Here is a 25,428-nt window from a genome sequence, read left to right as displayed (position 1 = left end):
TGCAAGTGTAGACAGCCTTAAGTCTTGTAAGTTTCTTGCACATGGTGTTGCCAAACAGTAGCAATTGTAAAGGTTTTGAACCTCTTGTGGCAGACTAAGGAAAACAATTGAGCCTCAGGGTATATTCAGGTAACATTGGGAAGGCTTTTTTCAACAATAAAGTATAGAAAATTCATCTTTTTCTAAATGGGAGATTGAATTCTGCGAAAATTGCTTAGTGTCTCATGCATTGAGAAGAATCGGTAGGGAAACTTTCCAGTCATCATTGTTGACTTTTCAAGGCCTTAACATTTGAACCACTTGGAACCACTTTGACTTATTTGCTTAATACAGGTTGAATGTCTCTAAACTGTGACTCTCTCTAGTATGACAACATCACGGATGTTGCTGGACCAACGAATCCCAGTAGAAGGCCAGAGGCAGGAGTCCTGCGTGGGCCAGGAGCCTAGCTGGGCTGACTGCAAGGGGGTTGGTGGTGGGGCAGCGGGCTGTCACAGAGGCTGGGAGCCCATTCAGAGTGGCTGCAGGGGGTCAGCTGTGGGATAGCAGGCTGATGTGGCAGCAGAGGAGCCAGAAATGGTCCTGCAGAATTGCTTGTTTGGGGCTGGTGAGATCCCAAGGGTGCTGGACTGAGGAGGTCCAACCTGTGTGTAAATAATAGGACTGAAAATAGCTACTCTTTTCGTAAGTAAAATTAGCTTAAGAATATTTTTTTGTAATGTGTTTATTAGTGTCCAGCCAACGTTTTGGATGGTACCTTGCCATATATGGAATCTTGGATCTTGTATATGGAGTGGGCTTTTAAACTACTATTCTAATGCATACATACATACATAGAATCATTCACTCTGTGTACGCAAAAGACAAGAAAAATCTACTTCATAAAAATAGGACCCTGTGAAAATCACTATTTCACAGAAGGCAAGGAAACTGAAATGCCCCCAAGTTGTCATTTTTTAAAAGTTTTCTTTAACAGAAAAAATGCCTGCAAAATGTCCTTGAACTGGACTAAATTTACTTGGAGACTTCAGGATTTTGCTGTATATGCTGTCATGAATTTGCTGGTCTAAACTTAATGATGTTAAAAAACTTGGATGTTCACAGCTTTTAAAGGAATCACCTTCATGATTATGTAAGGTGATGGAATGTTGTGATAAAAAAATTACATTTCAGAAATAGGTCTTAGCTTTTAAAATGGTGATCAAAAGAACAGTTGGAATTCATCAAATTCTGCACCAGTAATGCCTGAAAAAAGCATAGTTCTCTTTGAAACCAGGCCTACAGTAGACCAGGAAGGTCAGGTTAAGGTATGCAACTCCAGCTACTTAAAACATGTACCTTAAACCGAGCTTGGAGCAGCCTTCACAGAGGGATGCCAATGGAAGCAAAAGCTTCGTCGGCCTCCTTACACCTCATGACTGAGGGGCGTACCAGAGCCATCCTCAGCGTTCAATTTAATAAGTCTTAACTAGACCTGATAAATATAACACCAGAAAATAAATCTCCAGTGTGGCCAGTGGAGATGTGACCTGATACTGATATCCTGTCAACAAAATAGTTTTTTAATAACTGTTAAGGAATATAGTGTGTATTTGTTAATTTACATGAACTTTCTGAAGCCGTTCATAAATTGATCACTTTCATTATGAGTCTCAGAATGTTTTTGTTTGTAGACAAGCTAATGGGAAGGCCTCACAGTTGCATTGTGAAGTACCCAATTTATGTTGATATTTTGCATTGGTGCGTGAACTGTGTGATTGACTCATGATGTTCCCTGGCTTACATTGTTTTTCTTTTGAAGAATATTTTTAATATGTAGTTAATTTAACTCTTGTTTTGAGCACTACATGAATGTTTTCCCTTTTTTCTTTCTTTATCTCCACAGGGTCCACTTCCAAATACTTGTTGTCATTTTTGGCTAATGGTATGGCAACAAAAGACCAGAGCAGTTGTCATGCTAAATAGAATTGTTGAGAAAGAATTGGTAAGTAGTGACAGTTTATGTACAAGTTGCATTACATGTATTTAATGCAATCACCCCATACTTAATTGTGATATGAAAGTTGTTTCTTAATTGTTTGCAGTGTCCTGATGTGAAGAACTAATACAACTTTTTTCTATTGCTGGTGGCTTAAATAAGCAGTGTAAGAGAACTTAATCTTGCTGGCTGTTTTTATCTCATTTGACTATTGTGACAACTAAGATACTATACTAATTCTACAAATAGGACTAGAAATGATAACTTTCAAGTAAAATAATTTGAGGGGGCAAGTGACAGTAATTACAGACTCTTCAAGTTGTTTAGGGACTCCGATACCTTGATTAAATGAGGTAGTGGAGCTAAGAGATGAAATTCAGTTAATTTGGAATAGTCTACAATAAGAACAAGTCTAAAAAGATGAAATAAAACCCCTAAAAAAGTGAAATGTAAAAGAACTAAAATGGGAGTAGGATCAAGGGCTTAGGTAGATTCCAGGATGAGATGTAGAAAGTAGGAGATTTAGCTTAAGTTCAATTCTGTTGAGATTTTTTCTTTCAAAATTGAATAGCAACAATGTTTCTGTTTACAAATGATTGGTGATAATGAAAGTCTGACCTTGTGGTACCATCAGAAATGAAGTTAAATCTGTCTTCACTTCCTTACAAGTCAGAGAAAATTTTAAGTAGAGCACCCTCATGAATCAATGCTCTCCTGCTGGCTGCCTCTCTGGGCTCTAGGGCTCCCCAGCCCGCTGCTCGCCCTGTTGCCACTGGCCCAGCTGCAGCTGAGGGGTTTTTGGTCCAGCAATATCAATGGTCTTGCGGGACCATGGATGTTGCCAGACCAGAGAGTAGCAGATTTGAGAGGTTCAACCTGTACAAGAATAATTTGAGAGAGCTTTTTTGCCAGCATGTCTCACTCCTTGTATATCTAGATATATAGCAATAGTTTTTAACTATATAGTCAAAAAAGCCTTTGGTCATTCAAAAATTCTTTGCTAGGAAAGTTTAATGGTCTAATGTACTCTGCCCAGGTTCGCCATGGGCAGAGGCTGCGCCAGCAGCAGCCCCTCTCCACTGGGAACCCTGAGGACAGAAACTACTCCAGCTGGGAAGGCAGTCTGGCATAATCCCAGTTTGTGCTGGGTGCAGGACCTTCCCTTGCTGCGGCTCTGCATTTTAAATGTACTAAGTGCCGGGCTGCCTGTCTGCCTGGCTCTTGCTACATTTAAAATGCAGAGCTGCAGCAAGGATAGGTCCCAGACCCAGTACAAGCTGGGACTGAGCTGGGCTGCTTTCCTTTGTTGACTACTCAATTAGCCAGTTAACTACATCTTAACATCCCTGGTGTAGACATGCCCTTCATTAACGTTTTAGCTTAATGACAGCGATAATTTATCTCCTTATTCAGAATGGAGAGAAAAGCTGTCATAATACATCGGAGTCTCCAATCTCATGTATAATATGTGATCCCATGTAGTTTATTTTTGTTGCTTGTCTCATTGGGCAAATACTTACTTACTTATATTTTAATTTAGGTAAAATGTGCACAGTACTGGCCAACAGAAGAAGAGGAAGTCATGATGTTCAAGGAAACAGGATTTTGTGTGAGGCTAGTATCTGAGGACATAAAATCCTATTATACAGTACACCTACTACAATTAGAAAACATCAATGTAAGCTTTTTTCTCCATACATGTGTACCTCCTATTCATAGGACTAAATATGTAATACATATTGTTTGAAATATATATAGCAAACTACCATTTTCTGCTTTGACTAATTTTTACATAAAAGATGTAACATTTATTTTTCTTTAATGTGCCAAAGGCACAATCATCTAGGCTAAAACTCTCTTAACTGGGGCTCTCTGGCTGTGACGGCGCATTGGGGTTTTCCCTTCTCCTGCACCCCCCGTAATGACACAAACAGACTCCACCAGCCAGTAGAATAGAGGAAGTTTATTGGGTGCACTGAGCATCCTTCCCCCCACTCTGAGCTGAGATTTGCCTGCCAGCCCCTGCCTCTGGGGCAGCCTGCCCTTCCTCCAGCCCCAGCCAGTTAACCCTGGAAAGTCCCAGGTCATGGGACCTGTTCTTGTGCCTGGTGCATTGAGCCCTCTTGTGGCCTCATTGCCCACATCAATGGCAAGTTAAGTTCTGTGGGCCCTTTTGGGTCGGCTGTGCCCAGGCTCTGGCTGGTTTTCTGGGGCATCGATGACTGGTCCTGGTCCCTGGGGCTCGCCTCGGAGGTGTCTCTCTCCGTCGCTCAGCCGAGAACCGGTCTCTGTGCGATTCCCTTTCTCTCTGGGACTCCCGTTCACACCCTGACCAGCTCTCCGTGAACTCATCTGCCAGTCTCCCGGCCTCCTGAGGGTTCTCTGGTCTTCGGTCTTTGAGCCACAGCCTCAATCTGGGTGTGCATGCTTCATAGAACTGCTCCATCATGACCAGCTTGAGCAGCTCCTCTGCGGTCTGGGCTCCGACTCCATACACCCACTTGCGGTAGTATTGCACCAGGCGGGAGGTCAGATCCACATAGGTCTCCTGTGGCTCCTTCTGCACCCCCCGGAACTTCTTCCTGTACATCTCGGGGGTCAGCCTGAACTTGTGCAGCAGGGCCTCCTTGACTCGGTTGTAATCCCCTGGCTGTAGGTCCTCCAGCTGACTGAACACTCCGGCCGCCTCCTGGTTCAGTGCGGGGATGAGCTCCTGCAGCCAGTCAGCTGGGGGGATCCGTTGCAGTCCACAGGCCCTCTCAAAGGAGCTGAGGAACCCGTCTATTCCTCCCTTGTCCTTCTATGTCTCCCTTGTCCTACCATGAGCCTCTCCAAGCGTCTGGAAGCCCTGGGACCTTGGGCCCATCTACACCCAGCGCAGCCGGGGCCCCTCCGGTTCTCCGCTCTGCCATGGCCAACTCATGCTGTCGCTGCCTCTCTCAGTCCTGGTGGTCCCTTTCTCAATCTTGGCGCTCCTTCTTTCGATCCTCTACTTCCAGCCACCTCAGCTCTGCTGGGCTGGCTCCTGTCCTAGATGGGCTACGGCTTGCCGGCCTCTCCGGCGGGCTCCAGTGCCCCATCCCCTCTCAGAGCCTGACACACTCTCAGGAGGGGTCTGGCTCCCCATGGGGACAAGATCCTGGTCCCGTGGCTGGTCATTCTCTTCCAGATGGGCAATCAGCTGGGCCTTGGTTGCGCCCTGCAGAGGCAAGCCCCTCTCTCTGCACAGCTTCACCAGCTCTGCCTTTAAGAGTTGGGCATAGGCCATCTCCCCCTGGTCCCCTTGGTGCAGACTCACCAGTCTAGTGCTGCAGCGCCCCACGATTCTCAGGAACCGCTTCGCTCTGTCTCCAGCATGCCTAGCTCCAGGGCTTTTGCTTCTATTGTGCCTTGTCGCTCGCCGCTGGAAGCTTCATCCACGGGGTGCAGTGCATTCCACTCCTGACACCAGTGTGACGGCGCGTTGAGGTCTCCCCGACTTCTGCACCCCCATGGTGGCATGAACAGACTCCACCAGCCAGTAGAATAGAGGGAGTTTATTGCTTCTCCAGGATACAGCACAGCACAGATGTAATCTGATCACAGGAACTGGGGCTAGGAGGCCTCAGTGCCCCCCCTTGAGATGGGGGGTGGCTGGGCCCTACAATCCCAGCCCCCTCCCTAGCTCCTTCTCCCCTGCTTCCCAGACTGAAACTAAAACTCTTCCAGCCCTGCCCCCCAGCCAGGGGCGGCATTCCACCTTCCTTTGTTTCTTTCCCTGGGGGGTAGCTGGTCAGACAGGTTGAGAGACCCTTGCCTAGTGACTCATCCTCTGCCCTGCTGGGCCGTGCTGCAGCCAGTGGAGGTCACTCACAACCCACTGCCAAGCATAGCAACCAGCAAGGTACCCCCACTACGTCACACTGGCCCAGCAACATCTGTCATCTAGTCCCAGTGGAGGGCTAGTTCCAGGGAGCCTTGCAAGCTGGCAGCAGGGCTTCCTGGGAAGGCAGTGGGGGCCCCATGCACAGCAGCAGGGTTGTCCAGCAAGGCTGTAGGAGCCCGATGCATGGCAGCAGGAGCCTGGTGCAGAGGCCACAGGGTCGCACAGCGTAGCAGTGAGAGCCTGGGGTGTGAACGGGAGGAGTGGGGGGAGCTGTTGGGTGTGGCCGTGGGGAGCTTGGTGTGTGCACAGGTAGGGGGCCCACGTGGGAAGGTAGCGGTTGGGCCGGGGCTGGTGGCAGGGGGGCCAGAAATGGCTACCCCTAGTCTGGCAAAACCCCTCATCCGGGACAGGTTAGGTCCTGAGGGTGCTGGACCAGGGAGGTCCAATCTGTACAAGTATGTGTGTAAATTAATAGGACACTATTCAAAGTGCTGAAATCTTGAATATTTTTAATTTCTCTACATTGGAAATGAAGATATCTTAACATCATGTTTAATTTTAATTGGCAATGATGAAGTCAATTTGTTAAGATTATAATTATGACCCTAGCTTGGTGGAAATAGTCAGTTGCATTGCTGTTGAGAAGCTAGCAACATGGTCTATTTCCTGATTTTTTTTCCCCCCTTAAAGACATTGCCTTTTTTAGTTATTGTTAAATGAATCTATCATGGCCGTTAAAGAAGCTTTGACATAAGGCATTTAGAAATAATGTGAATTTGAAAACTCCTCCATGAGCTTCTTCACATCAACATTGTAAAACTGATCATGTTACTGTCCAAATCCAAGAGTAAAAGTGAGACGAGGTAGAAATTGACACAGCCATATCTTCATGACTTGAGTTCTCCCTGCTCAGCTGATCCTGTGCGTGTGTATGGGGGGGAGGTAGAGTTGTGTTTTTGTTAATACATTACTGGAAGAGGTGTAGAAGGGAGGACAGGTTTCTGAAGGGTTGGAATTGAGGAAACTTCCTACTCCCAAGAGTTACTCCAGCTCTAAGTCTTGACGTAACTCTTACAAAACCTTAGGAATTGGGTTGGCTGATATTGTCCTAAGATTCAGATAGGATGGTGTGCAGAAGTTACTAATTGTATAAGCTCTCCTTTTCCCCCACTTCGCTTCTAACATCACTGCTGCTCATCATTTAAGGCTTTGGCTTTTTATTACTCCTCTGAAGTAGGCCTACCTGTGCTCTAAATAGTTATATATCCATTGTGTCCATTCAGTCCTGAAGCATTAGTCACTATAGTAGCTACTGCTATAGCGAACTAGACACACTCAACCAGCCAAATAGCTACATCATTCAAACCAACTAGCCGCACTCCACTAGTGTGTTGGACACTGAGGTTATAAATTAACAAGAGTGAAATCAGTTAATAAGGTGACTTTGCTATTCAAATGCCCTGGTCCTGTTGCAAGCCTCCAGTGTATAAAATTACAAAACATAACATTTTAATGGAAATCCTGTGTACTTCTTAAACAGTACTTGGAAATAGCTCTTTTGTGAATTAACTGTTAAAATAATTTCATCTAATCATCAAGCTTTTACATAATGGCTACTATTAATCACTGAATGTATTTGATTCCACCTGTGATAAGTGTGCTATAAAATTCCTAAGAATTTAGTATTCCTCTTTACTCCTAAAAGTGTCAAGTTCACCTACATCTTTCACTGCTTATGCTTAATTGTATGCAGTTAGCCTGCGGATAGCATATCAAATATCTTTATTGAGAAATGCTTAAGCTTTAGATTTGGAGTGCAAGAAGTTTAAGAACACAACGTTATCTGAAGAGCAGGAAAGCTAACACATCCTGTTATTTCCATAAAATCTGGGAAAACTAGAGTTATTGAATTTGTAAAAATCTGTTCAAACTCTTCTGTGGTATATTTATGCTACAGTAGCATATTTCTGCAGTGCATCACCAAAATGAGTAAAGAATTCTAAGAGGGGTATTTTACAATTACAGGATTACTGGAAAAATGAAAACTTCTGGCTATGCTTGTTTTTTTGGATTCAAGAGTGATGAACAGAAATACATTTATCTGCAAACTATAAGGCATGGCATTTGATACCTTGTTTTGTTTCATGCAAATGTAGATAATTGCCTTTGTGGTCAGTGTCAGTATATAATTATTGGAGAAGGGGAAAAGGGTTGGGATATTTCTAAACAGTTACAGTAATGTAGCATGTGTTGCAGATATTAAATAATTTCCTCTTTTGTGCTTAACACACACATTTTTAAAATATACAAATCTAATTATTCCTTTTTAGAAGTACTTCATTTCTGTGTCCTGCATTGCTCCACTTTTCCCATTTATCTTCATGATAGAGTGGTACTACTAGCACTATCTGCTGACCTTGACTGATGCATTCCGTTATCAGATCCTGTTTACAGTTGCTTATAACTTGACCAATCTGATCTGAAACTTTCCACAGTGTCTGCCTTTAGCTGAGTTATTTTTGATGAAGCTTTTCAGAACAGTTCAGCTGTTTCAAAGAATTAAATTAGGGGAAAAAGTTGTTCATAACTGTTTCATTGAAAAGCTCTAACACCTCCATACTTTGAAGAAAAGATTTTAAATTTTGGAAGGATGGCATTTTTTGCCCTTTGGTCCTGTGAAAAGCCACCCAGATTTGGCTAGGTTATAAGCTTTTGAGAAATCTGTTCGCATATGCTAAGTAGAGCTTTGTGTGTTTAAAAGCTAAATTGGTAAGATTTCATCTGCACTTAATATACTCATGCAAATTTTCTATTCCTAGCTGCTGTAAACACTTGTGGCATGGGGCAGCAGAACTGAGAGCAGGAAGACTCTCTCTCCTGTGCTCTGTGCTCCCCTTCCTTACACTCAGGCAGTGTGGAGAAGGATGCAACGTAACTCAAGTGCAGAGAATACAAGTGTGAGGGTAGTGGTAACCATCTTTTCAAAAACGGGTTACATGCAGGAGCCCTGTCTCCCTCTGTGGCTCCGCCCACACTCCTTTTCCCCCTGAGGCCTAGCCAGGCCATACACCAGAGCTGTACAGTAGTAAAAGCCTTCCAGGAAGCCTGAGTGATTGTGGGTGTTGGGAATAATTCTTGGACACACTGGGTGCAGGTGAAAACAAGCAGAGGAATTATTGGTTCACACAACTGGTGGAGTACTTATCGGGGTTAACCCGATGAGCACTAACTTAACCAAAACATACATTAGATTATATAGGTAGCAGATGGATGGAGGAGAAGTGATTTGATAGGTCTAGCAGCGGAAGCGGAAGTGAGATATGCACATAAGCCAATGGTCTATGACAGTTACACAGTATCTCCGCCCATTGCCAATTAAACATGTTATCACTAATACAGGTAGTTATTCCTAACAAGCTAAATAAGCCAACGTAAACAAAGGCATGTTGATGGTCATTTTGTCGGCTGGAAATATAATGCGTCTCCTGCGGGGGTGGTATTGCCTTGGCGCGATCTTTGGGATCCAAGCTTATTTTCTAGGAACAAAGCAGACAATGAAAAACAATCCTGCGCAGTTGTTTGGTACTGGCCTTATCAAAGTGAGGCCCCTTTGGAATGTGGTTGCCAGGGGAACCAGGGTCACAGTAACTGCTGTACTGTATGCTTCTCAGGCTTAGCCTGATACTTTCAGATTTGAGTTTTAGTTCTCAGCAAGATAACATGGACTGCCTCAATTTACCTGGGAAGCCTGGGTGATCGTGGGGAATCTTGGATCTTCCACTTGCCCTGGATGGTGGGGGGTGGGGGGTGGGAGGGAGAAGGCAAGGTGCCCAAAAGCAGCCCTCAGCCCAGGGGTGAGCAATAAGCAGCTCACATGCTGGACATGGCTCACCCCGGCAGACCTCCAGATGCTCTATTTATTTGAATATCTGCAGGTATGGCCATTTGCAACTTCCACTGGCTGCGGTCCACTGTTCCCAGCTTCTGGGAGCTTCAGGAAGTAATGTGGGCCAGGTCATCATTCTGCTTTGGTTTCTGGGTTGGCCAAGAGCAGAGCTTCAGGGAGAAGAGGGATGCAGAGGGGTAGGGCTTCATGATTTGTGGGAGAGTATAAGGCCCACCTCAGCCCCACCACTATGAAGAGGCTGATGCTTCCCCTGAGCTTCAGGCAGGCATAGAGTGGGGTAATAGGGAATCTTGGACAAATTCTGTCCCAGAATCATTCAGCCTGGGACCAGGACTGGAAATGTACATTTCAGGATTTTCCAATTAGGGGCAGGTAGTCACCTTGGATGGTCATGGGGAAGGTAGTAGACAGACACAGGTGGATTGAATATGAGAGAGGGGAGGAATTAAGACTGGGCAAGAAGCTGGAGTGCTGGGCAACATGGGGACTTGGACCAGAGAGTGGGATTGAAAGTGGATGAGGTGCCTGGGTGAAGTAAACATCCTGGCTAGGTAAAGAGACTACCACGGACATGAATTTGAAACTTTTGCTGTAACCTGCACAAAATATTATCTTTCCCACACTCGAGTCTAGGGACACACATCTATCCAGTTCCTAGGGCTCAAGGTGTAACTCTGTTAATTTAAATAACCATCCCTACCCAGTTCTGAGGGCTCAAGGCGTGACTTCTTGTGGGTTTGCAGGATCTTTTAGTAGTGAAAGCCTTGCACAATAATATCCTACTCTCTATTAACAATTACCTAGCAAGCATGCTAAGCATACAGTGGCATGCTCACCAATCCTGATCAAGGCAGGTGAGCTTCTCCTGTTGATCAAGCAAGGTCAGCCTCATCTGAATTCTGGTTGCTGCATGTCATGGTCATGCAGAGGATTCTTGGCAGCTCTGGTCTTAGGCTATGTCTCTTGGAAAGACCTGGAAGAAGAACATCTCTCCTCCTCCGCCCCCCCCCTTCCATTCTTCTTTTCATTTATTCCTTTCTGCTGGTCTCCTTCTTAGATCCCATTTGATGTAGTGAAACTTGAGTCCTGCTTAGCTATACAGTAGCCAATTATTTTACTAACCAATCATAACCTATTCTAAAAGAATTACCTTACCACTCATACCCTACCCCCTTACTTGATTTGCACCTAGCAAAATTAATTATATAGCAGACAAACTATTAAAAATCAGATACAATATTACAATAGGAAAGTGAGGGCCATAATCATAAAATGAGTATTCTACAATCCCAACTATTGTTTCTTGCCAAACCGCATGCTATTAAACTAAATTTTCTTGATCCATCTTGAGATTTGTTTCTTTATCTGATTGTGAGTGCTATTTGGACAGGATCTCTTTCTAAACAGCCTGGTATTGCAATATTTTAATGCAACTTAGTTGGAATGTGAGTGTGTGACTCTCTGCTTTATAGCAAATGACTGCTATTCTTTCAATCTGGCTGCAGATGAAGTCCTAAGTTTTAGGCCTTCCAATATGGCTACAGAAAGACTTCACTGTGGGGTGGATTTGAAATGGTGATATGTTCAAAGTCAGTTGGACCAAATTAGTAACACCCACAAATGTTGGAGTAAAAATTAAAATGTCTTATGATTTGCAGAGAGAGTAGTATATATAGGTCCCAAAGTGAACCTTTTTAAAGGAAATTCCATCAGATGTCATAAATGTAAATAGCTATTTTTATATTTTAATGTAATTATTTCCTTTCCTAATGACCAGCAATAAGTTTGGGTCCTAGCAATTGGAACAGTATTTGAGATATCTCTTTACTGTGAGCATGTGCAGCTGAAGTTACTGATTCAAGAAAAACTGCATTGCTCTGCAGTGTGGGAATTGGATTAGTGTCTCCCACCTTTTTGCCAACCCCTACATTGAGGTAGGAGTAGATAGCAAAGGTATGCCACTGAAGGTGGTGCTGGCTGGGGCCTTTGAGCTTAGTCTATTTGCTCAGAAGTTAGGCTGCCATGTGGTTTATCTCTAAAAAACTGTTAGAAAGACCAAACTGTGATTCTATCCCTTTTCTGTTTGGATACGTCCCAGTTTTTCTACTTTAACAAGAGAATTGGCATTTGACAGGAACAGCTGAAGGTGCAACTAGATAGTTTTGAGTAGGAGAAATGGAACTTGTTAAAAGATGGAAAGATTAAAAAAAAAGGATTGCGACTTGTTGGAGCTGAAAAGGTGAAAGTCAGATTTGGGGGATTTAGCATATAAAGCCTCAGCATGGTATCGACTTGCCAGGAATCTAGCCTTATCTTCCTTCAGTTACATTTGTGGAGACGTAACAGCTGTTTTTTGGCATATTGTAAGCACTGTAATGAAAATTGTATATGTCTTCAGAGTAGCCCATACTTGTCATCTTACAGTACTGCCAGGAGAAAAATTGACATATTAATGATCAGTTTATTAAATATTTTTACTGGTGTACTGATGTCATGTAGTATTCCATGAAAAAAGGATTTGGAGAACTAGTCCCAAGTTACTTGTAAATACTTAGTGAGTCGAAGTCCTCTTATCTTTGGAATTTTTCTCTGTAGTTTCTTGCGCTCATCTCTGCAATTTCTCTCCTTTTTTAAAGCTAGGAAGGCTTTTCTCTGAAACCTATTAAACATGATTACTTTCTTCCCCCTTAAATGGTGATTTTTAAAAATATGTAAACTCTGGACCTTTCAGTTCATCTTCATAACCTATGCAATAGTACAGAAGAGATGTCTTTACACCTTATGTGTAAATGAATTGGCTGGCTGACTACATGATGAACTGTATGAATTGTAAAATAGAGATATACAGACAGTCCCCGGGTTACGCGGATCCGACTAGGCTGTTCTTGCCCCGGAGGACGCGGGGTGCGGGACAGCTCAGACGCTCAGCTAGTGCGCCTCCGCGCCCCCCCCCCCAGCAGACCAGGCTTTTCTCGGGGACGCCTGTGTTAGAGCAGCTGGGGCGCTGCTGGTTGGTCCCGCAGAAGAGAGTGATGAAGAGTTGTCTTTCAAAAGGTTGTACAGTCAAGCTATCTAAAGAAAGTGTTTAAGCACTGGGCCAGAATCAAAAGGATCCTGGACCATCTACCAATCTAAGGAGAATTTTTGGATGAACAGCAAATCCACTTCACCTTTGGGGATATTGGAGGATAGCGCAGCATAATCTATAGAAACTGGAGCATTAGAGTTGCCCTGATGCACTGTCAAAATAAAGATTAGGAGCTGGGTGAAGAGGAAGCACAGTAACTCATGCAGATTCTGTCATGCGCAGAAGTGAGAAGCCAGTGCATAGCCTTAATTGATAAGCTATTGCCAGAGCTAAGGGATTTTTTTATTCTAGAATGAGGTTGAGAGGAATGACTAAAAGGCATCAGCTAGGTTCAACAACTGATGTGAAATGCTACCACAACATACTAATGCAAGCTAAACTCAATGTTTTTACTGTTTTAAAGATATTTTCCTGAGTAATACCACGTAGTTATTCAGGAAAATATTCAAGGGTAACCAAATCAATTGGTAATTATGAAATGCAAATGTCTTGTTTTGAGTGACCATTTTGTCTTTCAACTAGTTAATGGTTTTCTAGTTCATTTGATGTGTTTGTATATTAATATAAAAAGTAATTGATTTGCTTCTCCTTCGGCATTGTGTAAATAGTGGGGATAATACACTGGTAAAAGTGCGTGTTTTAAAAATAATAAAAACTAATGTTAAGCCTTTTGCTGTAGACTAACATTGATCAAGAAAATTTCACTATATTCTTACATAAAGGAAAATCTATTTCAGGATTTAAAAATGTAGTTCTTTATGACAAATATTTAGTCAGTGCAAACTTTGATTGTTAGCCTCAAAAAGGTCATCTTGTAAAGGAATCTTAAGGTCTCTAACCTACAGTTTTGTTACTCAGAAATGAATTAAGTGCAGTTCTTTATGGACACAGGCTACCCATGCACAAAGAATTGTAGCACAGGGGTCTTGGATTAGAGTTCTGCTGTGAAAAGTGACAATATAATTCAATTAACTGTGAATAATAGGTATTCTGTTCTAATTTGTGCATCAACAGAATATAGGTGAATGCATATCTTCTGTAGAAACACTATAAAGAATGAGATTGTTGTGCCTTTCAAGGTGCATTACAAGATGGTAGATTTGTACTTCTGTGGTACTGCATGCCCAATGTCCACTCTCTTCTGTGGAAGCTGAGAGTGCTTCAGACCCTAAATGAGGGCAAAAGCCAATACTGTAACTATGGAAGAACTTCATCCTGAACACCTATTATGCTATTGTAACAAACTTAACTGATGCTATTTCAAATCACTTTTCAGAGTAAATCTGCACTTCATAGAAACTTTCAGTGAACTGACCAGGAGAAGCTCTCTAATGTTCTGCAAAATGGAAATAAATTTTTATGTCATTGACTTGAAGAAAAATACTTGAGCTTTAATAGAATAATGTATTATTACTAAATCTTTTTAACTATTAACTTTTATGTATAGAGGTCTAGCTATTTTTCTAAAAAATCCCTAGAAATAAGATTGGTGAAGTTTAGGAGACAATACTGGGGGACGACGACCAGATCCTTGATACTTAGGATTTTGGCATTTCAAGAAAACAATCTCAGTATCTATGATTAAATTGCCTTAAAGTAAATAAACAAAAACAACTTGCAGCTTAAACAGCTAGGTCTTAGTGAGTCTAGTGGAAATGTAATCAGTTGGTTCCTGAAGCTCCTTGGAATTAATGTAGTTGGGAGGTGTGTTCACACACAGCTCAACCAAGAATGGAGGAAGGAGGGAAACCTTTTGTAAGCCTAAAAGCCTTTCAGTCCTAATGGAACCAGAAGAGGTAGCTAAAGTTTTCTGATATAGAGGCCTCTTTAAGTCCTGTCTACAGTAAGACTTTTGGAAATTTCAGAGTGTTGGGAAATTTCTTACTGGTGGCAACGCTAGTGTGATCAAGGTTCCAGCAGCTACTGTGTTTTTTTATCCCTGCTGTAAGCAGAGGTAGATCACATGCATCTTAAAATGCTGGCAGCTGCTGAACTCTGCCATTATGGAAAGGGCTAACTCACTGTTAGCATCAGTTGAGCTTTACTAATAGTATTTACAGGGAAATTTTAGAGGAAGATACCCATGTTAGTATTTTAGTAATGTTAAGGTGTAGGTGCCATGGGATCCCAGTAGATATCTAGTTTTCCTTTTTAAAAATGGAAAAAAAATAAAATGGTATCAGTCACAGATAACTACCTCATACCTGAAGTGCTGTGGTGGTAACTTCTAGTTGGGAACAATCCAAGGGTGCGAATTTTAAGCAACCCTTTTATCTCTACATGACCTGAGAGATTTAAAAACTGGAAACTCTTGGCGTAAACTGAGTCTCAAAAAACAATTATCCAAAAGCAGAGGTACCCTCTTCATTTTTTTATTTTTGTTTTTTTTCTTCATTTTTAGAGTGGTGAATCGAGGATCATATCTCATTATCATTATACAACATGGCCAGATTTTGGAGTGCCTGAGTCCCCAGCTTCATTCCTTAACTTCTTGTTTAAAGTGAGAGAATCTGGTTCGCTGAATCCTGAGCATGGACCTGCTGTAATTCACTGTAGTGCTGGGATAGGACGCTCTGGCACATTTTCATTAGTAGACACCTCTCTTGTCCTGGTAAGTGTGTGTGGTGCTTTTGGTTTATATTTGAGCTCTTTGATGAGAAGGCCTTAATAATCACATGTGTATAAATAAGCCACACATTTCCGAAGGTAAATGAAGATACTGTGGAAACTAATTAATTTCTGACATTTATTCTGATGGAGTACATCAACGTATGAAAATTTACATTATTTCCACAAATGTGGGATGAGTAGAAGTTCTTCACAATAGTCCTTTTCTCAGACTGCTGATCTTAATGCCTGTTAGGCTTTATAAACCTTGTATCAGAGATTTGTAATTTTGCACATATCTCTTCACTATTACCTGAAATTTGTTTGATCAAAATCTGACTAGAAGTGGACTTTGCTTTCTGATTTTAGAAAACTTGAAGGGAAACAGCAGCATAGATAGGAAAATGGTGAAATGAAACGAAGCTTGTTGGGATTTTTTGGTGGTTCTAGTATTTCTGTAACTTAAAAAAACCCTAAATCTGAAGTGTTTAGTTTTACATAAAAACTTGGAGAGAAAAGCCACTATAGCTATTTCAAAATATTGTCTAGTATCAGATTAGTGTTCCTAATTCTTGAGAGGGAAAATTCCTTTAAAAGGACATGATCATGAGTTGAATTACTGGATATATATTGCACTGTTTTACAAAATGTATAATGGCTTGGTTCTCTCTCTTTTTTTTTCCTGTCCATATGTTGTCCCATAGTCCTGTTGAATGCGTCTCTGTAACTAAGCACCAAGTCTTAGTACAGTATTCTGAACTATTGTGCCCTGATCTTTCATCTCAGATGTATTCATGAGTAAAGTTAGGTGCATAGAAGTGTATTAAGAGTCAAGGCTTTAATTGTTACTACATGTTGGGCCTCTTAACATTAAAAAGGTCGCAGAGTAGTTTTTAAACTAAGAGATGGGGGAAAGCCGATTGGTGCAGAGGAGCACGTGGATCGGACAGAGATGTCTGTTAGAGGAGAGTCTATTGATAGAGATTCTCTAGGTTTTAGTCAGGAGGAGAGGATGGAAGAGGATAAAGTATGGGCCAGATCAGACCAAAAACATTCACATAAAAAAGAATCTGACACATCAGAAAAGGGTAGATAAATAAACAGTGACAAGTTTTTAAAGTGCTTGTACACAAATGCTAGAAGTCTAAAAAATAAGATGGGTGAACTATAGTGCCTCGTGTTAAAGGAGGATACTGATATAATAGGCATCACAGAAACCTGGTGGAGTGAGGACAATCAATGGGACACAATCATTCCAGGGTACAAAATGTATTGGAAGGACAGAATAGGTCGTGCGGGTTGGGGAGTGGCACTATATGTGAAAGAAACGTAGAATCAAATGAAGTAAAAATCTTAAATGAATCAACATGTTCCATAGAATCGCTATGGATAGTAATTCCATGCTCTAATAAGAATATAACAGTAGGGATCTATTCTCGACCACCTGACCAGGACAGTACTAGTGACTATGAAATGCTAAGGGAAATTAGAGAGGCTGTCAAAATAAAGAACTCAATAATAGTGGGGGATTTCAACTATCCCCATATTGCCTGGGTACGTGTCACCTCAGGTCGAGATGCAGAGACAAAATTTCTTGATACCTTAAATGACTGCTTCTTGGAGCAGCTGGTACAGGAACCCACAAAGGGAGAGGCAATTCTCGATTTAGTCCTGAGTGGTGTGCATGATCTGGTCCAAGAGGTAACTATAACAGGACCACTTGGAAACAGTGACTATAATATTATAACATTTAACATTCCTGTGGTGGGAAGAACACCTCAGCAGCCCACCACTGTGGGATTTAATTTCAGAAAGGGGAACTATGCAAAAATGAGGAGGTTAGTTAAACAGAAATTAAAAAGTACAGTGACTAAAGTAAAATCCCTGCAAGCTGCATGGCCGCTTTTCAAAGACATCATAATAGAGTCCCAACTTAAATGTATACCCCCAATTAAAAAACATAGCAGAAGAATTTAAAAAGAGCACTGTGGCTTAACAGCCATGTAAAAGAAGCAGAGAGAGATAAAAAGACATCTTTTAAAAAATGGAAGTCAAATCCTAGGGAGGTAAATAGAAAGGAGCATAAACACTGCCAACTTAAGTGTAAAAATTTAATAAGAAAAGCTAAAAAGGAGTTGGTAGAACAGCAAGCCAAAAACTTGAAAGGTAATAACAAAATGTTTTTTAAGTGCATCAGAAGCAGGAAGCCTGCTAAACAACCAGTGGGGCCCTGAACGATCGAGATGCAAAAGGAGCACTTAAAGATAATAAAGTCATTGCAGAGAAACTAAAGGAATTCTTTGCTTCAGTCTTCATGGCTGAGGATATTAGGGAGATTCCCAAACCTGACCTGTCCTTTGTGGGTGACAAATCTGAGGACTTGTCAAAGATTGAAGTGTCATTAGAGGCGTGGGAATTAATTGATAAACTTAATAGTAACAAGTCACCGGGACCAGATGGCATTCATCCAAGAGTTCTGAAAGAACTCAAATGTGAAATTGTGGAACTATTAACTATGGTTTGTAACCTATCCTTTAAATCAGCTTCTGTATACAGTGACTGGAAGATAGCTAATGTAACGCCAATATTTAAAAAGGCCTCTAGAGGCGATCCCGGCAATTACAGACTGGTAAGTCTAATGTCAGTACCGGGAAAATTAGCTGAAACAATAGTAAAGAATAAAATTGTCAGACACATAGAAGAACATAATTTGTTGGGCAAAAGTCAACATGGTTTCTGTAAAGGGAAATCATGTCTTACTAATCTATTAGAGTTCTTTGAAGGGGTCAACAAACATGTGGACAAGGGGGATTTAATAGATATAGTGTCCTTAGATTTCCAGAAAGCCTTTGACAAGGTCCCTCACCAAAGACTCTCACGTAAATTAAGTTGTCATAGGATAAGAGGGAAGATCCTTTCATGGACTGAGAACTAGTTAAAAGACAGGAAACAAAGGGTAGGAATAAATGGTAAATTTTCAGAATGGAGAAGGGTAACTAGTGGTGTTCCCTTAGGGTCAGTCCTAGGACCAATCCTATTCAACTTATTCCTAAATGATCTGAAGAAAGGGGTAAACTGTGAGGTGGCAAAGTTTGCAGACGATATTAAACTGCTCAAGGTAGTTAAGACCAAAGCAGACTGTGAAGAACTTCAGAAAGATATCGCCAACTAATCAGGAAAGAGATCTTGGAGTCATCGTGGATAGTTCTCTGAAGACGTCCACGCAGTGTGCAGCAGCAGTCAAAAAAGCAAACAGGATGTTAGGAATCATTAAAAAAGGGATAGAGAATAAGACGGAGAAGATCTTATTGCCCTTATATAAATCCATGGTACGCCCACATCTTGAATACTGCTTACAGATGTGGTCGTCGCATCTCAAAAAAGATATACTGGCATTAGAAAAGGTTCAGAGAAGGGCAACTAAAATGACTAGGGGTTTGGAACTGGTCCCATGGATGAGACGAGATTAAAGAGACTTGGACTATTCAGCTTGGAAAAGAGGAAACTAAGGGGGGATATGATAGAGGTCTATAAAATCACGAGTGGTGTGGAGAAAGTGAATTAGGAAAAGTTATTTACTTGTTCCCATAATATAAGAACTAGGGGCCACCAAATGAAACTAATGGGCAGCAGGTTTAAAACAAATAAAAGGAAGTTCTTCTTCATACAGCACATAGACAGTCTATGGAACTCCTTGCCTTAGGAGGTTGTGAAGGCTAGAACTATAACAGGGTTTAAAAGAAAACTAGATAAATTCATGGAGGTTAAGTCCATTAATGGTTATTAGCAGGGCTTGACAAATGGCAGCGAAAGCTGCTCGCCAGCCCCGCACTGCGCATGCGCAAGAGCCGCATTGCACGTGTGTGCCACTGGTAAATGGGGCGCACGGCTGAAATCTATAGTTTGCCGAGCCCTGGTTATTAGCCAGTAACGGTAAGGAATGGTGTCCCTAGCCTCTGTTTGTCAGAGGGTGGAGATGGATGGCAGAAGAGAGATCGCTTGATCATTACCTGTTCGATTCACTTCCTCTGGGACACCTGGCATTGGCCACTGTTGGCAGACAGGGTACTGTGCTGGATGGAGTTTTGGTCTGACCCAGTATGGCCGTTCTTATGTTCTCCCTAGTCTGGCACCCTCTGGACCTAACCAGTCCCAAAGGAGGGAGCTTGCCAGACCAGGTGAGGTCTGGGGGTCTCCCAGGCGGGCTGCCAGCTTCCTGACTGGGCTCATCTCCTGACTGCCCGCCCTAGCCAGGCTTGCTGGTGTTGGCTGCTGGCCCAGCTCTGTTCCTGGGCCCCAGCCAGACTCCCTGCTCCCCGCTCCCCAGCTGCTGGCCTGGCTCTTGCCACTGACTCTCCAGCCCATCCCAGCTCCAAGGCCTGACTGGGCTCTGGCAATTGGTCCCCACACTCTTGCTTTCCCCTGCCCACAATCACCAGATTTGCTCTGCATGCCACGACACCCCCAGCTGGTCCGGGCTCTCTGATCCAGCAATGTCCATTGTCTGTGCAGATTAGAGTCCCACTCCAGAGAGGTTCAACCTGTAGCATATTGGCTTTTGTGGATTTTAACTCCAATTAGATTTTAACTTTCATATATTAGAGAGTTAGTTATTCTCTTGAGAAATCAAATTAGAAATCAGTTTCAGATGTTAATTTCTTGTATAGCTATAACAAAGTTGGTAAAAAGATTATTATGTAGAAATTGTATTACTGAAATGTGTTGATTTTTTTGCTTATTTTTTGGTACTTTTAAAAAACAGTTGTACTACTTATTCCCTAATTTGTGAAATCTTATTAATTAACAGATGGAAAAAAAGGAGCCTTCTTCTGTAGACATTAAACAAGTATTATTGGATATGAGAAAATACCGCATGGGACTTATTCAGACACCTGATCAGCTGAGATTCTCATATATGGCTGTAATAGAAGGAGCAAAATTTATAATGGGGGATTCAACTATACAGGTAAATGTTTAGCGTTAACTGAATCTACTGTAAAAATCTAAATTTGCAATGTTTCTCATATCAGTAAGGCTACGTCTACATTGGCCCCTTTTCCGGAAGGGGCATGTTAATTTCAGCGATCGTAATAGGGAAATCCGCGGGGGATTTAAATATCCCCAGCGGCATTTAAATAAAAATGTCCGCCGCTTTTTTCCGGCTTTTAGAAAAGCCGGAAAAGAGCGTCTACACTGGCCCCGATCCTCCGGAAAAAGCGCCCTTTTCTGGAGGATCTTTGAAGTAGGATCTCTGTGGGAGGCAGTGGGGGAGGGGAGTTGGCCTAAAAGCCACTTCCTCACACATGTCTGCTTTCTCTCCCCCCCCATCACCCCTTGCACTGCTGCTTTTGATAGAGGCAGCAGCACGGGGGGCAGGCAGCTCTGTTGGAGCCAATATGTTCAGTCAGCCAGATTCCTGTGTGTACTGGCTCCTGCCTCTTCTCTCTTCCCCCCCCCCCCATATCGGGCACAATGTCCCATCTCTCTCCCCACCCCTCCCCTCTCCTCCACTGCCTCTATCTGTCTTGCTGCCTGGGGGAGGGGGAGGAATGGGTATAGTTAACCATAGGCTTATTTGTTAATCCTGTCATCAGTTAATCATGTAGTCTACATGTTGACATCCCTAGTCAGAAAGACATGCATCTTCTTGTATGGTAGATGCTTTTTTTTTTTTCCTCTTGCTGAAAAAACTACATACTATAGACAAATTGTAAATTAGCTTGACAAACTTACTCTTTCAGAAATAGGATGCCAAAGTCAATGTAGTTTAATTGATTGCATATTCAGTGGAAAAGTAGTGTACGGAGGAATACGTAACATAAGATAGGTTTATTACAGCTGTGCTTCTGCTAGCTGACTTTTCACATTTCCAGCCTACTTCCATTCTGGGCTTATGTAAAATAAATGACTTTATACTGTAAAGTACTATGTAAGAATTGAGTGGTTGCATTATTTCAACACAACCTTTATGACCAGCCTTATAACTTTCGTGGCTCCAGGCCACAACCCAAAATCCTGCACCCCTGCCCCAGGTCACAGCTCCCTCCCTAACTCTGTGTGTCCTTTTACACTCCTCCCCCTCTTCTGTCACAATCCTCCCCTGCAGCCATACTTCCTCCTGCCGTAGGTCACAACCCAAACCCTCTGCACCTGCTCCTGCACCCCTGACCTTGGTCACAGCCCCTCCCCAAATCCTGCCCCCCTCTTCCACCTCAGTCCTCTGTTCTAGGTCATAACTCCCTCCACCAGACTCCTTGGAATGAATGGACTGTTTTAAGAGGGGAAAAGTAAAAATTGTTACTCGTGATGTCATATCTTTGACATGTCCGAATGTGAGTGCAAAATGTGCTGGTATGTAATTGATCCTATTGTATTTAAGAACTTAATGAGCTTTTGGGTAAATGAAGATGTCAGCTTAAATTTGTATTTTCCTTGCTGCTCTTCAGGGTTTTTTAAATGTGTTTAGCTTCACTACAGCATAGGAGGAAATTGTTTCTTGATTAACTATGTGAGTGATTTGAGTTGCTTGTAGTAGAAATATGGACACTGATTTTGTTTTATATGGTTAACTTCGGTATGTAACTTTTCTTCTTTGATTGAGTGCTTATGTGTATTCCAGGTTAGGTGTGTGCACAGTTGCAGGGAAGATTTTTTTTCCCAGTAGGATCTCCTAAGTCGGCAGGGGAGACCGCTAGAGTGGTGCCATTATGGCTAGGTATATAACACCCTGCTGACCTCCTTCTCCCTCAATTCCTTCTTAACACCACTGATGGTTATCTGGTGGTTCTAGCTAGTGTGTCTTGCCCCGGGAAAGCATGCTTTCCCTAGTGGTCTTTGTAGATAATTCTTTCAAGTGTTATGTAGCTGTTAGTTAAGTTGGTCTCAGGGACTTGTGTGGTTTTTCCTTGCTTGTGGCCGGGGCATACCTATGCTCCCTGGCTTCAAGTATGGAAGTTAAATATCGACTAATTGACTAATCGAATAGTTGATGCATTTTTAATCGATTATTTCATTAGTTGATAGGGCACCACCTCCCCCTAGGGCTGTTGCTACACTTCAAAGGTGAAAGCTCCAAGGTCAGCTGGGGACTACCCTCTGACCCTGGGCTCCATGTGGCACTGCCAGTTTGAAATGCCGCGTGCAGCCTGACTCCGGACTCCCCGTGGCATTTCAAAGCAGCAGCGCCGCCTGGCGTCAGCAGGGCAGTCCCCAGCTGACTCGGGGCTTCATGCAGTCCTGTTGGTTTGAAACGCCGTGTGCAGCCTTGGGGACAGCCCAGCTGGCCCTGGGCTGCATGTGGCATTTCAAAGTGGCAGTGCTGCGTGGAGCCCAGGGTCTGGCCCCAGGCTCCAAGCGGTGCTGTTTCTTGGAAGTATCCCCTTCTCTTTCTGATAGAGGCAGGATGGAGGTGGGAAATGACTAGTCCTTCATATCCCTAGCTTCAAGCAGTGCAGACAGTGTATGAAGTTTATGCCTACGGGCAATTCAGACAACTTCTGCCTTAAGTGTTTGGAAATGGCCCACTTAGCAGACTAGTGCAAGATTTGTAGGGCATTTACATCAAGAACAAGGGATAAAGTTTTGCCTCTGAAATCTATTAATGGAGCCTTCCTTGGATCCCTATCCAGTGCCACAGGACCAGCACCAGTGACCTTGTTGTGCAGTGCACCTTCGTTGGTGTGGCTCAGTATAGAGTCGAACAAGCCATCCCATCACCATTGTTCACCAAAGGCTAGCTCTTAGCACTGATCCTACTCTCCAGTGCAGAAAAACAAACGGAGGCGGGAAAGAGGCAGATTCCCTGTTTTGAAGGCTTAAAGGATCATGTCCAGAGTTGGAGCACCCTTGAAACAACTTGGCCAGGCAGTGCCGTTCAATCCTGCACATCTGCTGGTTCCGTTGAGTCCAGTGCAGATGGACTCCCAGTTCTGGGAGAGCCAAATGGGAGAGATTGACATGCCATCTATTTGTAACGCAGCGGGGCACAGATTATCCAATAGGTTCTTGGATTGGATTGGAGACAATTTTTTATTTCAGAAGTTTGAGAGTGCTACCAGGTGGAAGCTGTTCTGGATTTGATTTTAACAAATAGGGAAGAAATGGTTGAAAATTCCAAGTGGAAGGCAGCTTGGGAGAAAATGACTATAAATCGAGTTCATAATTGTAAGGAATGGTAGAAGTGAGAACAGCAGAATAGAGACAGTGGATTTCAGGAAGGCAGATTTTAGTAAGCTCAAAGAGTTGGTAGGTGAAGTCGCATGGGAAGCAAGACTAAGAAGAAAAACAACTGAAGAGAGTTGGCAGTATTTCAAAGGGACATTAAGAGTCCAAAAGCAAACTATTCCGCTGCATAGGAAAGATAGAAAGTATGGCAAAAGATTGCCTTGGCTTAACCAGGAGATTTTGCATGATCTAAAAATCATGAAGTCATATAAAAAGTGGAAACTAGGTCCAATCACAAAGGATGAATATAAGCAAACACAGGTATGCAGAGGCAAAATCAGAAAGGCAGAACCACAAAACGAGTTCAAACTAGCTAGAGACATAAAAGATAACAAGAAGACATTATATAAATATATTAGAAGCAAGAGGAAAACCAATTCTGCAGACTCCAGTTTCCATTCCCCGACTGCCAAAGGGATTGAGTAGTGGTACTTTGCTCCTTTTGAGCGGTACAAGTACTTTTATACACACCCTCAACGAGGCACTCTGGTAGTGGATGTGGCTAATGCAAAGGAATGCTACGGTCACCAGGAACCCACTCGCAAGTCCAAGGACTTTAAGAGGCTGGACTTGTTGGGGAGGAAAGTATACTCATTGGATAGCCTCCAGTTGAAAGTGGCTAACCAACAGGCAGCATTGGCCTACTACCATTTTAATACATGAAGATCTATGGGAAAAAATTAAATAACTCCTCCCATCGGACTCTAGTTCTGAGTTTGCAGCCCTCTTAGAGGAAGGGAGGGTGATTTCCTGATCCTCCCTTCAGGCAGCTCTTGATGTCATGGACTCTACAGTCAGGTCCACATCTACAGATATAGATATGAGATGATCTCTTGACTCCAGGTGTCTGGGATCCTTCCACAGGCCCAGAATATGATACAGGACCTTCCTTTTGGTGGTTCTGGCTTGTTTGTAGAATAAATGGATTTCAGACTGCACAGTTTGAAGGACGCAAGGGCTACATTTAAGTCATTGGGCCTTCAACCATCTACAACGCAGCGGAGGCATTTCAAGCCAACTCCACCACCTATATATTATCTGCCCCGTCAGACAGGACAGAATAGATTGGGTAGCAGGTGAAGTCACTATCAACCCTCCCTCCCCGAGTGTGATTAGTAGTGGGGGTGCTAATAACCAGGCCCTAGAAAGAACTTTTGAAGATGCACCCCAGGGCAATGTTCCTGTTTCCCTCTTGGATCCTGTCCCTATCCTGGGGGACAGCTTGTCCCATTTTGACTATGCCTAGGCTCGAGTCATATCTGACGGGTGGGTTCTAGGTACAGTAAAGATGGGTTATTTCATTCAGTTTCTAACTATCTCGCCTTCCCATTCCCATTCCCATGCCCCACCTCTTTCCAGGGACCCCTCTCATGAGCAACTCCTGCAACAGGAGGTGCAGGCACTCCAAGTAGAGGAGGTCCCTCTACACTTCAGGGGCACAGGGTTGTATTCCTGTTAATTCCTTATCCTGAAGGCCAAGGATGAGTTACATCCCATATTGGACCTATGTGGTCTAAACATCAGAGGGGTAGCCGTGTTAGTCTGAACCTGCAAAAGCGGCGAGGAGTCCTGTGGCACCTTATAGACACTTATAGACACTAAAACTTCGGTTAGTCTATAAGGTGCCACAGGACTCCTTACCGCTTTTGTGATCTAAACAGGTACCTGAAAAAGTTAATATTCCATCTGGTATCTGATGCCTCAATTATCCCTTGACTGGATCTGGGAGACTGGTACGCCGCCCTCGATCTGAAGGTCGC

General features: G+C 43.0%; 1 protein-coding gene across 5 annotated transcripts in view; it reads left to right on the top strand.

Moving 5' to 3' along the window:
* The window catches only part of PTPN2 (protein tyrosine phosphatase non-receptor type 2), a 74,424-nt gene that overhangs the window by 32,289 nt on the left and 16,707 nt on the right, over nt 1-25,428 (top strand). For all 5 annotated transcript variants that reach the window (XM_006117499.4, XM_006117500.4, XM_075921006.1 and 2 more), the window contains 4 exons: nt 1,886-1,984; nt 3,519-3,656; nt 15,240-15,449; nt 20,253-20,411. In XM_006117499.4, the coding sequence (XP_006117561.2) occupies nt 1,886-1,984; nt 3,519-3,656; nt 15,240-15,449; nt 20,253-20,411 (606 nt within the window). The remainder of the gene's footprint in view (nt 1-1,885; nt 1,985-3,518; nt 3,657-15,239; nt 15,450-20,252; nt 20,412-25,428) is intronic.

Source organism: Pelodiscus sinensis, chromosome 2 (assembly GCF_049634645.1).
Source record: "Pelodiscus sinensis isolate JC-2024 chromosome 2, ASM4963464v1, whole genome shotgun sequence".
Lineage (NCBI taxonomy): Eukaryota > Metazoa > Chordata > Testudines > Trionychidae > Pelodiscus > Pelodiscus sinensis.
Note: the sequence above shows the minus strand (reverse complement) of the source record. Positions and strands in the feature narration are given on the sequence as shown.